Genomic DNA, 15,560 nt, shown 5'->3' on the forward strand with positions numbered 1-15,560 from the left:
AAGTGCAGCCAGAGTGCTCCTTGGAGGCCAAAATGGCCAAACTTCGTCTCTCATACTTCAGACATATTGTCAGGAGGAGCCAGTCTCTGGAGAAGGATATCATATTTCGTAAGGTGGGGGATCAGAGAAAAAGAGGAAGACCCCCAACGAGATGGATTGGACAAGTGGCAGCATCGATGGAATCAAGCATGGCAATAGTAGTGAGGTTGGCCCAGGATCAGGCAGTGTTTCATTCTGCTGTGCTTAAGGTTGCTACAGGTCAGTTCTGACTCCATAGCACCTAACAACAACAAACAAATCTCTATGGGAGCAAAAAGCCTCATCTTCCTCCCGTGGAACAGCTGATAGTTTCGAACTTCGTAACCCCTACGCCTCCAGAGTCAGATGCAAATCATTTGTGCCACCCTGGGATCTTCAAGTGGCTCCTTAGTACAGCTTATCTGGAGAGGGTAATAAAAACTCATGCTGCTCAACTGCTGAAAACCTTTGTGACTGCAGAGTGTTGGCAAGGTAAACAATCATCTAGTTTACAACAGGGTTTATCACAGCGCCTTGTGCATAGTACGTACTCAGTTAGGACGTACAATCCTCCACTCTCGAGCATTTGTCTTCATCATGTCTTGCTCCCACTCAAACTCACTTTCCACATATTGGCCAGAATGATCTTTTTAAACTAAAATTTGGTGTACATTGTTTTTCTGTTTCAAGATTTCTCAATGTCTGTCAGTCACCTTCTTAAGGACTTAGTGCAAATCCCTTGGCAAAATCCTACCATAATTTGGTCTCAACTCATTTTCTCAGTATGATCTTATTTCCTCTGCACTCTAGACTAACACAGTGGCCTACAGTAGACCCTTGACGTTTTTGATTATTACACCTTCAAGACCATAAGGAATCAACATATTGTTGCCTACAGCCTTCAGCACATCAAAGTCCCCCATAATATGAAGTCCAATGTAACTGAAAATTTAAACGACTGTTATATTACATGAGATCAAGGTGATCTATGAAAGTTTTTTTTAAAAAATTATGCTACCAAATAAACTCTATGCTAAGTTGCATTCAGAGTTTAATAATAACTTCCTTTATGCTTTTACTCACACGGAGGCCTTCTATTGTGAAAGACTGACACCTGGCAAAGATCTCAGGGGTCTCATTAGAATCACAGGAGCCCGTGTGTTACACCCATGAATGGTAAGGGTGCTGTGTGCTCACTCATCCTGGGCTGGGTAATCCCCACAAACCCTTCCATAGTACATGGTACATATGCATCCTGTATTGTAACTGTCTGTATCTTGTGAGGACAGAGACTGTGTCTGCCATCCTGGTATTACCTGCGCAGAGCATAGGCCTGGCACACAGAAGTGCTTGATCAGTGGGTAATGCTGGTGGTTAAGAAAGAATCCTTAGAGAAAATGACTACATTCAGCAAGGGACAAGCCCAGGAACCCTTAACAGAAAGACCCCAGCCCTCACCTGTGCCCATGGTTTAACTGCCGATGGCTCGTCTCTGTAAAAAATGTCTTCCTGCTCTCGCTTTCCTGCATCATATGAGATTAACTGGCAAGAAGGGTGTGAAATCACATCCTTGAGTCTTCTTAAATAAATTCATACTTGCTTTCTGGAGCAAGTTCTCTGGGGCTGGAATAGGACATTCCTTAGTTGCTTAAGTCAGTGTTAGAAACACTTACTGAGTGAGTAAATACTGTGCCAGACACCATGCTAGGTAGGGCTGTGGTGTCAAAGGTGACAAATGCAGCCCTTCTCTCAGTGTGGTGGGAGACAGGCTCAAAATGAACCTGGAAAACAATGCTGTGGGAGGAAGGAGAGGCCTTGGTGAGGTGACACCAGGATTGGTTTTACAGGACACGTAGCATCAGCCAGATGGACAAGTGGGAATAAGGGGACCAAAGAGACTACTGGTCCATCAGGTCACACATCACTGATCTCTAGGACCTGGAACAACTAGGAATGAAGTTGAGGGGACAAAGAAGTGTAGGTAGGGCAGGGAAATAGCTGCGTTTTTCCAAGGAACGGGGAGCAACAACACCCTCAAATCCTGGGAAATCTGGGGATATGCCTAACATGCCTCTGCTATCTTCAAAAACCATAGTACTTTAGCACCATGATCCAGCCCCACCAGGGTCAGTGAGGCCCCAAAAATAGCTGCCATGATTCAGAAGGTAATTTAGAATTAAAGGGCTAGCTATACCCAACATGCACGTATGAGTACACACACACAAGAGAAAGAGCAAAAGTGACTCTTCACTAATGAATCCTGGACTAAAGTCAAAAAGGAAAGCCAGAGAGGACAAGCCAATGGGAATAGGAACTGAGTGTTACAGCTGCGGAGGCAGTGTTTGTTCTGAGACCAGTGAAGGGCCTGCAGGAGACAGAGCCCCAAGCGATCCTTCACTAGCCCTAATGAGACAGCAGGCCACCACAGGGATGCTGATACAGAACAAAGGAGGTGAGGGGCAGACAGGGACACAAAGATTGTGAAACTTTTAAAATTCAGGTCTGTGTTTGTTTTCTATGTCCAAGAGTCAGATTTCCCTGACTTCAGCAGTGTGAGTTGACCTTCACACACCCTACCTCCCCTCTCTTTCTCCACCGCTTTCTAAAATGTTACCCCAAGAGCATATGATGGGGTTTCAAAAAGCCCATGGAAAAATTCTATTATCTTTTCACTCTATATTCCCACAAACTTTGTAGAGGCCCCTCATACACAGGGTGGTAACAGGCCTATCCCCAGCAACCCCAAACAGTTCAGGCAATTCTAGGCACATGATGCCTGGATTTAATAGAACTGTGCAGGAACACATCTAATGAATCAAGTAAAATGACCTATATATACAGGCCACTCAAACATCCACCAACCCAGAGACTGGTGTCCATGTGTCTACCCTTTGAACGGCCTGGCCTCAAGTTCTCCCTTGCTAATTCCCACTACCAAATCCTTGGACAACTGTTCATTCCATTAAACTTGCACGAAATTCTGCTGAACAGCTGTAGCCGACTCCTGTCACTAAAGGGTTGGGGTCCTGAGCCATCTGTTTCTGTCACCTCTCCCCTGACCCCCAGCCCTATTCCCCTGCTGGCTTCCCCAGGTGCCTGGTTCATCTCCTTTGTTGAGGGCAAAGGGGAGCTACAGCAGCAGGTCTGAGGAGGGGCCTCAATAAAGCTCTAGTTTTCATTTTTCAAATGTCAGCCAAGACACCTGTGGGCAAATTTGTTTTAGAACAAGTCTGTAGATTTACAGAGAGGCTCAGAAACACCCTTTCCTATGAAAATGTCCAGAGACCAAGACAGCTGGTTTCTTTAAAAACCAGCTACATTGCGATTGTTGTTGTTAGATGCCATCGAGTTGGTACCAACCCATAGCGACCTTATGCACAGCAGAATGAAACACTGCCCGATCCTGGGCCAACCTCACTACTGTTGCCACACTTAAGTTCACTGATCCTGCCACTTGGCCAATCCATCTCGTTGGGGGTCTTCCTCTTTTTCTCTGACCCTCCACCTTAACAAACATGATATCCTTCTCCAGCGAATGGTCCCTTTTGACAATATGTCCAAAGTATGAGAAACAAAGTTTGGCCGTCTTGGCCTCCAAGGAGCACTCTGACTGCACTTCTTCCAAAACGGATCTTTTGGCAGACCATGGCAGTTTCAATATTCTCCTCCAACACCATAACTCAAAAGTATCAATTCTTCTACGGTCTTCCTTATTTACTGTCCAGCTTTCGCATGCATATGAGGTTATTAAAAATACCATGACTTGGGTCAAGTGCACCTTAGTCCTCAAGCTGACATCTTGGCTCTTCAACACTTTTATAAGGCCTTGTGCAGCAGATTTGCCTATGGCAATACGTCGTTTGATCTCTTGACTGCTGCTTCCATGAGTGTTGATAGTTGATCCAAGAAGAATGAAGTCCTTGACAACTTCTATCTTTTCTCCGTTGATAAGAATGTTGTTTATTGGTCCAGTGGTGAGGGTTTTTGTTTTCTTTACATTGAGATATAATCCATACCAAAGGCTGTGCTCTTTGATCTTCATCAGTAAATATTTTAAGTCCTCTTCACTTTCAGCAAGCAAGGTTGTATCATCTGCATATCACAGGTTGTTAATGAGTCTTCCTCCAATCCTGATGCCATATTTTTCTACATATAACCCAGCTTCTTGGATTATTGGCTCAGCATACAGGTTGAATAAGTATGGTGAAAGAATAGAATCTTGTCGTTCACCTTTCTTAATTTTAAACCATTCAATGTTCCCATGTTCTGTTCGAACAACTGCCTCTTGGTCCAGGTACAGATTCCTCATGAGCACAATGAAATGTTCCAGAATACTCATACTTTGCAATGTTGTCCACAGCTTGTCATAATCCACACAATCAAAAGCCTTTCGTAGTCAATAAAGCGTAGGTAAACATCTTTCTGATATTCTCTACTTTCATTGCAGACATTTAAGTGGGATAGAAATTATTGGAAAATATGACTACAGAAAGTTTGTAAACTCATCTTCAGCCTATAATCAATTGGATTACCTAAAAGGAGTATTAGAATTTATCCAGTGAAATAGGCTTCTTGTTAAGCACTTGCAGAGTATGGGTCTTAGGTGGAATCCTGAGCCCCACCCAGAACTTTACCACTTGAAGGGACATGCAGATCAAACCTCAACAGCTAGAGGAACAGAAGATACTTCTGGGAAGAAAGACCAGCAAGAAAAGAAAAAAAAGCAGACTGTCTGCCAGTACAACAAGCTGTTCACCTGGGAGCCATAGAGGCAAGAAAAGTCAGTCCATCAGGGTAAACCCTCTTCCAAGACTGAAACTCAAAGGGAACACATGAACAGGCTTGTGAGCTCACTGGTGAAAAACCACCTTGGTCTACTCGTAGGTGGAAGTGGAGGAAATGCAGCAATGAAGACATGGGCTGAGTTTGACCATGTTCCATAGACACCTGTGGACCTTGAGATGAGAGAAGAGGAAGGGCTGGCTGGTCTGAAGTTTAGGGAGACTTAAGAACTCCCAATCCCATGGACACTGACCTAGCCACTGGGGGCTACAGCTGAGAGCGAAGCGGCCAGATGGTCTTAAGTGAGGGAGGCATGCAAGAATGCCCAAACTTACAGATAGTACCCATCTGACCTAGCTTGGATGACTTGTTGATCAGACCTCAACTAGAGGAAGATAAAGACGTTTAATATAGGAAGCCAGCGTATATTGCTACAATTTGATGAACTGAACCTTTTGCTTATGGATGGTCAAAATTCCAACTGTAAGGGAAGGATTCTTCATATCAAGGATCAAGCCTGTCCCCTCAGTACACAGCATTGATAGGGACAGACAAGTTAAGACAATGACTACTAAAAATGGGGGGGGGGCTATAAAGACATGAAGTGGCTGGCTTATAAACTTTCAAGAAAGTGCTTAGTTTCAGAATGAAGTGGATAAGGTAGAATCCCCACATAGTTTTCTTCTTTTCCAAATGAGTCTGGTGAAAGGGGATGGAGGATGATGAGTTTACAATTCAAGCGTAATTGTGATCATGACTAATTGTGATTGTCACAACGGTAAAGGCATAAGATGTGAAACAAAAAGGGGGATAGTTAATCTTTCATTCTAGGAAAAGTGGACCCTAGGACCATCGAGAGGGAAGAGCATGAGCAGAAAGTGAGATCCTAACTAGATAAGCTGTGACACCAGAAATGGAAGCAGACATGAGGGCAGAGAGAGAGTGAGCAGCTGAGGACTCTAGACCCATGGAATGAGAAAGCCGGTGGGCAGGGAGCTGGCCTGAAAAATGTGCCCTTTGGTCATTTAAGCAAATATATATTTTCTGTGTGTTTTATGTACATCCAAAAAAAGAAGAGGTGTGTGTGTGGGGGGTGGGGTGGGGGTTGGAATAGAGGTAAACTCTGTTAACCGATGGTACACGGAGAGGATTGTAATCATTGCAATGAAACAAAATATGATTGACTAAGTGCAAAGCTGATGATCCACCCTGTAAACTATCACTTAATTCACAATTGTTGTTACATGCTGTCAAGTCGGTTCTGACTCATAGCGACCCTGTATAAGGGTTTTTGACGAGCAGCTGGTGAGCTTCAACCACTGATCTTGTAGTTCAAATTGACTTTGCAGTCCAATGCATTAACCAACAGCACCACACAGGGACTCCTAATTCACAATAAAAGCTTTAAAAAACAAACAAAACAAAACATCTATCAAGCTAGACTAACAATGGCTCAGGAACCAAGCCTGGTTTTAGCTCCAGATGCTGCAAGCTAAGAGAGAAGTACCAAGAAACTTGAAACTTCTCCCAGGAGAGAAGAGGCATAATCCCTGTGAATCGAGGGTGTAAATGTAGGGACAATCAGCCTCGGCATGAGTTTACCATCTCAGTGTACACTTCAGTTTCCGTAACTTAAAGGATACATGCCCAGGATGACAGCTTCAAGGCATTTGATAGGCAAAGACTCTCGGGTCATTTCTTTTGCTGTTTCCATTAACCTGTAGGATAAAGAAAGCACAGAAGTTTCAGGACTTTTGTAGTCAGTCAGTCTGGCTGCCAATCCATCAGCTTGTCTGTCCCCACACAAAGCACAGCATACAGAAATGCAGAGGAAAAGGGGAGAACTTGCCATACAAGGTGGTGAGGGGTGAGGGTTCAAAGCACTTTGGCAGAACTAAAATAATCCTAAATTCTCCACTTTTTTTTTTTTACCAGGAGATTAGTGTTAATTTTCCCCAGCTTCCTCCCACTGACCCAGGGCAGTCGTCATTTCCAAACACTTCTAAGGGAAAGGAGGCTGATATAACAAATGCCACAAGCTTCCCACCTCCACTGAAAGTCTTCGCCACTCAACTTCAAGGTCAGTGTCCCTGGGGCACCCCCAACTTCCACCTTTTAGAGACCGTGCAGGAGAAACAGGGATAGAGGATGGGGAAGGGAGCTGGCAGCTCTTGGCAGGAGAAAGATCATCACAAGACCATGCACCACTTACCCACTCAGCGGTCTCATTTTCCTAATTTCAAAGAACTGGGTCCCTGTATGATTGTATCTGTGTGAAGTCAGTCAAGAGAAAGTGACAGAAAACTCCAAAGTCTCCAGTAACCTCGCAGAGGAAGGGATGCATTCTAACTGTTCAATAGGGTGAAAAAGTGGGGCTTACCCGGTACATCCGGTAGCCAAAGGCTTCAACAGCCTCTAACCCCTTCCCTACTTTGTGCTGGAAATTTCATTTCTAACTTAGATCCCATCACACCTTGACAATGGCTTTTTTCTGATCAACTCTGCATATCTATTTAGTTAGTTGAATACATGTCCTCATTCATCTATGAGGCTGTATCTTCTTGGAGACTTGGGCGATTCCTTTATCATCTTTATATCACCCATAAAGTCTGGCACAAGTTTAACATAGCCAGCTAACAAATATTATTAAATAAATGAGTAATGAGTGAGTGGATGGATGGATGGATGGATGGGAAGGAGGGAGGCAGTGAGGAAAGAAAAGGAAGGAAGGATGGATGGTGGTGGAGGTGTTAGTGTGCCATGGAGTCGGTTCCGACTCCTAGTGACCCTGCACAGGGTTTCCAGGTGGTCAATCTTTATGGGAACAGAAAGCCTCATCTTTCTCCTGCAGAATGAATGGTTGGTAGTTTCGAACTGCTGACCTCGAGGTTAGCAGCCCGACTTGTAACCACTAGATAGCAGCAGTAAGTTTTCTTCATAAAGTACAGATCGCAGCAGAGCATACTGTGGAGCTACCACTGGCATTGATAAGTAAATCTGAGAACTCAATACCATTATCCACAAACTAGGATTCAGCTGGGGACTGGCCAGCCAGTATCAGGGCATTCTCAAGAACATCAAAGATGCCTAGATGTCATGCTGAGGCAGCCCTTGTATTTTCTGAACCTAAAGAAAAGTTGCTTTCTGTATATTTCTGTCTTCTGCTGCAAACAAAATCCTACAGAACAAGTGCACATTGGGAAGGTGGAACTGAAATGTGAACTTGTATGCATGGGGCTGCTATAGCCCAGGTGGGGAAGCGCTCCTAGAGACCTCTAGATATTGGTCGTTCAATGATAGACTCCCGCCCTCCTAAGGGCTGCTCTCAGCGTGACATCAAAGCATCTTTGATGTCCTTGAGAATGCCCTGATACTGGCTGGTCAGTCCCCAGTGGTACCACAGGTTAAGCATTGTGCTGATCACCACAAAGTCCCAGTTCAAACTTACCAGTCACTGTGTAGGAAAAAGATAAAACTGTCTGCTCTCATAAAGATTTATAGTCTCTGACACCCTAAGAAGTTCTCCTCTATCCTATAGGTCACTATGAGACGGAATCAATTATTGGCAGTGAGGTTTTGGCTGAGATTAGTTTCAGACCATGCTTCTGAACTCAGGGTACCATTCAGTGTCTCCCCATCTAAGACTGCTCTACTAGCAGCTCCAAGGTGATGGCCACAAGCTCTCTAGTTTGGGAGTTAGCTACCTGGGCCATAACCCATGAATAGCTATGAATAATATGGGTTTTCCCAGCTTAAAAACATTTCAATATTCTAAACCCTAAAGGTATAATAATTAAAAAATGAAGGCCTATTCTCACAGTGAAATGTTTTTTGTTTTTTTTTTTAACTTTACCAAAGATTTCTTTCAAGCAGAGCGGTTCCTGGTACATTTAAAATAGAATTCAACTGGCAAAAGCTCAGTTTTATGCTCACCTATTCCCCAGTGTGGCACTGCGGGTTAATGTGCTAGATAGACTGCAGTGTCGGTTTGAGCCACAACGTCAGCAGTTTAAGCTCACTGGCTGCTCCTCGGAAATCCTATACAGGGTTGCTGTGTGTCGGAATCAGTTAACCACTTAACAACAGCAACAATCTCTCCATTTATGGATGCATTGAGTGTATGAAGTGAAACAAACCAATAATATATAAAGTAGCTTTGAAATTAGCTGATCAGCCTCTGTTAGTTCTTTACAATTAATAAGTTAACCCCTGAATGGGAGCTAAGGAGAAAAAACCTGTGTGTATCAGAGTAGAACTGTGCTCCAGAGGATGTGCAATGTTTGGTTTTCACCAGGTCTTCCTTCTGAGGCAACTTTGGATGCACAACCTTTCAGTTAGCAGCCAAGCACATTAACCAGAGAGGAAATAAACTTAGTTGTTGAGTTGATTCCATCTCATAGAAACTCTATAAAACAGAACTCTCCCATAGGGTTCCACCACCACTCGTCTGTCAGTTTGTCATACTGTGGTGGCTTGCATGGTGCTGTAATTCTGGAAGCTATGACCAGGTATTTTAAATACCAGCAGGGTCATACATGGTGGATAGGTTTCAGCTGAGATTTCATACTAAGACAGACAAAGAAAGAGAGAATACTTGCGGATATTTAGTCGCTGAAAACCTTATGAATAGTTGGAGAACACTGTCAGATAGCACCAGAATACTAAATACTGAGCATGATGAATAGCACCAGAATATCATCAGGAGGGGCCACTCTCTGGAGAGGAATAACATATTTAGTAAAGCGGAGGGTCGGAGAAAAAGAGGAAGACCTCTAGTGAGATGGATTGGCACAGTGGCAGTAGCAATGGGCTCAAGCATAACAATTGTGAGGTTGGTACAGGATCAGGCAGCGTTTCGTTTGGTTGTGCATAGGGTCGCTATGAGTCGGCACTGACTTGATGGCACCTAATCAACAACATAGGGCTTCCAAGGCTGTAATCTTTATGGAAGCAAGTCTCCTCTGAGCATTCACTTCAGAGTAAAATATTCTGAGTCCAAATTCACTCTCAGAAGGCTTCTGACCATCTACCACTTCTCTTTCCAGAACCTCATGCAAAATTAGCCCTCGTCCTGGCTACTGCTGTAAGGCTGTGTCAGGAAAGGCAGGCTTTGCTCTTCCACATCTACCCTCCCTCTCAGATGAATGCATCTATAGTCACAGGTGGCCCTAAGCAGTAACCATGTGCAGGACAAAGCACCCCGACCCCAGAGGAACTAGATAAAGAGTCTGGTCAGAAGGTAGGAGACAGTTCACTCTCTGCTTTCCTTGTGTGGTGGCTCCAGGGCTCAGGTGACCAGGAGCACAATCCCAGAAGCAGCCTTCTCTGGGCCTCTCTACAGTCACTGATCTAGATCATGACCATCAGAATGGGTTAGAGAAGAGAGAAATAAGAAAGCAGAGAATGTGCCGCAGGATCTACAACCTACTGGGATATACAAAGCACATGCAAATTTGCTTCTTGTTAACGTGAATTGTTGTAAATCTTAACCTCTATGCCTGTGGTTATAAAACAATTTGGGAATGGGTTGTCTTTTTATGTTAATGAGGCAGAACTAAGATAGGTCAGTCTCTTCTGAGATATAAAAGATATAAACAAGCAAGCCGAGATGAAGGCAAGAAGATACCAGATCACCCAGAAACAGCAGCTCAAAGAGATGAGGACCTTCCTCTAGGGTCAAAAGAGAAAAAAAATCTTCCTCTAAAGCCAGCACCCTGAATTTAAACTTCTAGCCTATTAAGAAAATAAACTTCGGTTTGTTAAAGCCACCCTTTGTTGTATTTCTGTTATGTTGTTGTGGTTGTTAAGTGCCACTGAGTCAGTTCCAACTCATAGCCACCCTGCATAGGATTTCCAAGATGCTGCGGGTGGGTTTCAACTGCTGACCTTTTAGTTAGTTAGCAGTATAGTACTAATCCTACAGAGCCACACCACGAGTTCCATTTCTGCTATGCTGTTGTTGTTGTTAAGTGCTGTCGAGTCGATTCTGACCCATAGTGACCCTGTATAGGGTTTCCAAGGAGCAGCTGATGAGCTTGAACCAACGACCTTGCAGTTAAAACGACTTTGCAGTCTGACACATTAGCCATGTCTGCTACTGTTGTTGTTGTTTAGTACTATGGAGTCAGTTCTGACTCACAGTGACCCTGCCTTTACTCACAGTGACCCTACAAATCTTTACAGGCACAGAAAGCCTCATCTTTCTCCTGCAAAACACCTGGTAGTTCTGAACTGCAAACCTTGAGGTTAGCAGCCCGATTCGTAACCACTATGCTACCAGAGCTCCTTATTTCTGCTACAGCAATACTAAATAAGGAAGCTGTTTTTGTTAAGTATCATCGAGTCGGTTCTGACATACGTGAGTGACCCTGTATAGGGTTTCCGAGGAGCAGCTGGTGAGCCTGAATAGCGAAAGATGCCTCTATAAATGATCCCAGCCAAACTCATTTCTCTTGTATCTCTGAGCAGACCCTCCTTTTGAAGACTATGCCCCAGTTAGAAGTAGGGAGTCCTTCTAATCCCTGTCACCTTCTGGGATATCTGTGAGAAGTTGGTCACATTCAAGAACTTTTGAGATCCAGGTTTTCTGTGGCAGGAGTCTGGGTTTCTGGATCACATAGAATCTCATGTGGGGTTCCAGTTTGGGGAACAGCAGCAGCACTGGCTAACCTTCCTGGGGCTAGGTTTGTCCACTTCACCCCTGGAGGCTACTGCTCCCTTTTCCCTATAAGATCTTTTCAGGAGTTCTTTGGAATGGGAAGATGCCACTCAGGGAAGTTCCTGGTTCAAGAAGTGGAAACTGAGAAGCTATTCAAGTAACATCTGTAGCAGAAAACGCAGCAATTACCATTATTCCCACCTGGTCATATGGAGCTTATGAAGGAGGTGCAGGTGTTTGGCTCAAAAATCCACAGGAAAGATTCTTGCCTATAGCACAGAAAAGAGGTTCTTTGGGACTTATGGAATATAGGCCTGGTGGCTCCTGAAATCCTCTCAGGCTGGGTTTGAAAAGACCAACAGAAGTCAAGCCTTGTACCTGGGGCTTGTAGAACAGGCTAACCTTTACGTCTTTATAGAGGAAAGACAGAGACCAGCAGAGGCCTGACTTCGTGAACATTAATGTATGAGGGGGGTTTGGAGTGAGGCAGCTGCCTCACTATGGAGTTTGTCCCTGGGGCTCACTGTCTTACTTGGGGTAAGTGCCCCTTTCATACATATTTCTGTCAGCCCACTTCTTCAGCTCTCTCCTACCTCTGATACAATACCACAAGTGGTTTCTACAGTGTTTCTGGAGGGTGAAGTAAGAGTGATGTCAGAAGTGATCTAAATCTGACTGCAAACAATGAAGACAACAGAGAAGAATGAAACCAGAAGCTCAGCTGCTCTGAATCAAGCCTACACAGGGCTCCTCAGCTTGTCTTCAAGCACAAGTGGAGAGAGAAAGCCTTCCTGACAGGACTCCATCCATACCTTCAGTGTTTAGCAAGGTCATTGGCCTGTGTCATCTTGGAGTACCAGGCAGGTCACTTATAGATCTGGGGTGCTCTGGGAAGAAAGTAAAAAAGGTGAGCGAGAAGAAAAGGAGGGAACAGGAGGAAAGAAAGACAGGAGATAAAGGAAAGAGAAGAGGGAAACAAAGATGGCAGAGCAGAAGAAGGTAGAGAAAAAGATGAATGAATAGGGGAGCCCAGGGAAGGAAAAAAGAAAGGGAGAGAAAAATGAGAAGCTGGAGGGTCTGGAGATAGATCAGGGGTCATCACTACTGACTCACTGTCCTCTAGGTGTCCTTGTGCTAACACTGCTTGAGAGAGAAGGGATGGGTCAATGTAATTATATCCTCTGCTGTCATTCTGTCTAGTCTCTCTGGAAGGAGCACTGGGGTGTAATGGTTGGCTGCTAACTAAAAGGTTGGTGGTTTGAACCCACCCAGTGGCACCATGAGACAAAGACCTGGCAATCTGCTCACCTAAAAATTACAGCCTGGAAAACCCAACGAGACAGTTCTAGCGTTAATACACGGGGTCGCTATGAGTTGGAATCAACTTGACAACATCAAGCAAGAGACTCTCTCACAAGGCTGTCCTTCCAAATCTGGCTTCACCAACCTTGGGGAGCCTTTGTTGACCAGCTGGGGACAGATGCCAGGCTGGCACTCACCACCCTGATCCCCTTGATGGGTCTGCTCAGATGCTGGTTGGAAGGATACTGTAGTGTCTTCATGTAATTCTGGATCGCCTGGAGCCAGTCTGGGATCGTCATCGATAGCCTGTAGTTTGGGACTTGGGGTATTGAAGGCTGCAGAAGAAAAGGAGGAGGGATCTTTTACAAGGGGACAGACACACAGCTGAAACCTCCTGAGACAGGGAAGCACATGGTCACTATGATATGGTCATCTTCAAGTGGTGGCTCCTCCACAAGACCTTCACTGAAACTCCCCCTCTCTGAATTCCTTCTACATACACTCATCTCTAGGTCAGATGAGGTCTCTGTGGTCCTCTAGGTGTTGAATAAGTAGAGTCCATTTCCCCTATGGAGCCTAAGTGCCTCCTTGAGACCAAGGACTGCCTATGTCCTATAATGTCTCTCAGATGGGCAGAGGTGCTCCATGAATCCTGGCTGACTCATATTTGATCCATTTCAGAAGAGCAATATGGTGCTCCATTTCTCCTCAGCCCTTCCCCTCCCATCCAACACCCACTGCATCCCTTCACCTGAGACCTGTCCCAAGCCCAAGGGGGATTAAGAAAGACTCCCCTTTGGCCATGGTCCTTGAGATACACTCATCTGATTCATATGAATCATCCTACCCTTTGACCTTTCGTGGAAGCCTAATGAGCTCTGCCTTTTGGTCAACACTTGCCTCCTATCACCCTATAGGACAGAGCAGACTGCCCAATAGGTTTTCCTAGACTAGGCCTGGTAGCATAGTTGGTAATGCGTTGGGCTGATAACCACAAGTTCATCAGTTCGAGTACATCAGGCGCTCTACGGGAGAAAGATGAGTCTTTCTGCCCCTGTAAATACTGACAGCCCCGGAAACTCTATACTGGGCCATTATGAGTTGGAACTGACTCCACGGCACACCACCCCACCACTAATCTTTATGGGGAGAGCACAACGACTCCATATGATAAGCACTTGACTGTGAACCACAAGGTCCATGGTTCAAGTCTGTCAGTCGCTCTGTGGGAGAAAGATGAGGCTTTCTGCTCCTGCGAAGATTTAAAGCCTCAGAAAACCATATACAGGGTCACTACAAGGCTGAACTGACTCGACAGCACTTAACAACAATCTTTATGGGAGCAGAATGCCCTATCTTTCTCCCACAGAGAGACTAGTGGGTTCGAACCACTGACCTTTTAGTTAGCAGCTGAACAACGTGTAACCAATGTGACACCAGGGCTCTTAACCCTAGTGTTTACAACTGAGGCTCTGATCTCTGCTGGGAAGAGTGAGGACCAAGAACAGGCAAGGACTGAAAAGCACCTTGTCTCAGGAATTTACTAAGATGGCCACGTGGCTCTGGGCAGCCTGCAAAGTGCAAATAGAGAAAGGAACTTGAGGCAAGGGACACCAGTCATGTTTTGCTTTGTTTCCACTACATATTTGGCAGTCTCCTCAACCTCTGCCTCTCTGGTGGGGAAGGTGTTGTTGGTTAAAAAGAAACTCAGCTCATGGGGGTCTGGGCTTGAGGAACGAGGCTGCTGGGAAAAAGTGAAAGAATGTTGAAGCTGCTTAGGAGGAAGCTGAAGAGGCTGCAGGGAAAACAGGGAAAGGGAGGCCCTGGGGACTTGTTAGCTGACAGAAGGAGAAGCTGCTGGTGCAGAAACGCAGGACCAACCTTGGGGCGGGACCAGGAGACCTGGCTGGGCACAGGATCCACCGGCTGCCTAAGGATGTTCCTATGGCTCTTTCAGGTTCAAGTCCCCAGAGATGCAGGAGGAGTACCTTTACCCTGGTTGGTACTCAATCACCGGCAACAGGTCTTCCTATATGTTTATACATTTTGCTCCTAGGCATTCTTTTTCTCTCTCTTCCTCTAGTCTCTGGTTGTTGTTGTTGTTAAGTGCTGTGAAGTCAGTTGCGACCCTGTATAGGGTTTCCAAGGAGCATCTGTTGAGTTTGAACTGCCAACCTTGCGGTTCAAACTGACCTTGTAGTCCAGCACATTATCCTGTAGAACCACAAAAGGGCTCCCTAGTCTCTCGCAGCTCTGAAAAACCCTACTCCGCACCAGCTGCCCCTCATTAGTCTAAAGGAATCTAGTCCTACTTCCTGCTTCTTAGCCTAGGTGGGAATGTCTTGTTCTGAGAGCCGTTTTGTTTACAATGTATCAGCTCACATAAATTGTATTCCCATCTGGGACAGACATTTTGGGAAGCAAAAAGGTTAAGTTCTAACTTAAAATTGTTCTCGTGACCTTCTCCTAAACCCCTAACCCTTACACACCATGAAGTATCAAGCTTCTCCTTGTTTTTTGCTGTAGTAACCTCTACTGCCAACACTCGTCCGTCACTTTGTCATACTGTGGTGGCTTGTGAGTTGCTGTGATTCTGGAAGCTATGTCACCGGTTTCTTAAATACCAGCAGGGTTACCCATGGTGGACAGGTTTTAGATGAGCTTCCAGACAAAGATAGACTAGAAGGAGTGACAAACTACTTCCGAATATTTAGTCACTGAAAACCTTATGAATAGCAGAGAAACATTGTCAGATATAGTGCCAGAAAATGAGCCCCTCAGGTTGGAAGGCACTCAAAAT

General features: G+C 45.0%; 1 protein-coding gene across 2 annotated transcripts in view; it reads right to left on the bottom strand.

Moving 5' to 3' along the window:
* The window catches only part of VASH2 (vasohibin 2), a 48,213-nt gene that overhangs the window by 22,502 nt on the left and 10,151 nt on the right, over positions 1-15,560 (bottom strand). The window contains exons 2-4 of one of the 2 annotated variants that reach the window (XM_006834014.1): positions 13,007-13,095; positions 7,013-7,069; positions 6,444-6,518 (exon numbers count right to left, since the gene is read on the bottom strand). In XM_006834014.1, the coding sequence (XP_006834077.1) occupies positions 6,444-6,518; positions 7,013-7,069; positions 13,007-13,095 (221 nt within the window). The remainder of the gene's footprint in view (positions 1-6,443; positions 6,519-7,012; positions 7,070-13,006; positions 13,096-15,560) is intronic. The other variant, XM_006834015.1, reaches the window with a different exon arrangement.

This window comes from Chrysochloris asiatica, unplaced genomic scaffold, assembly GCF_000296735.1.
Source record: "Chrysochloris asiatica unplaced genomic scaffold, ChrAsi1.0 scaffold00009, whole genome shotgun sequence".
NCBI classification, from domain to species: domain Eukaryota; kingdom Metazoa; phylum Chordata; class Mammalia; order Afrosoricida; family Chrysochloridae; genus Chrysochloris; species Chrysochloris asiatica.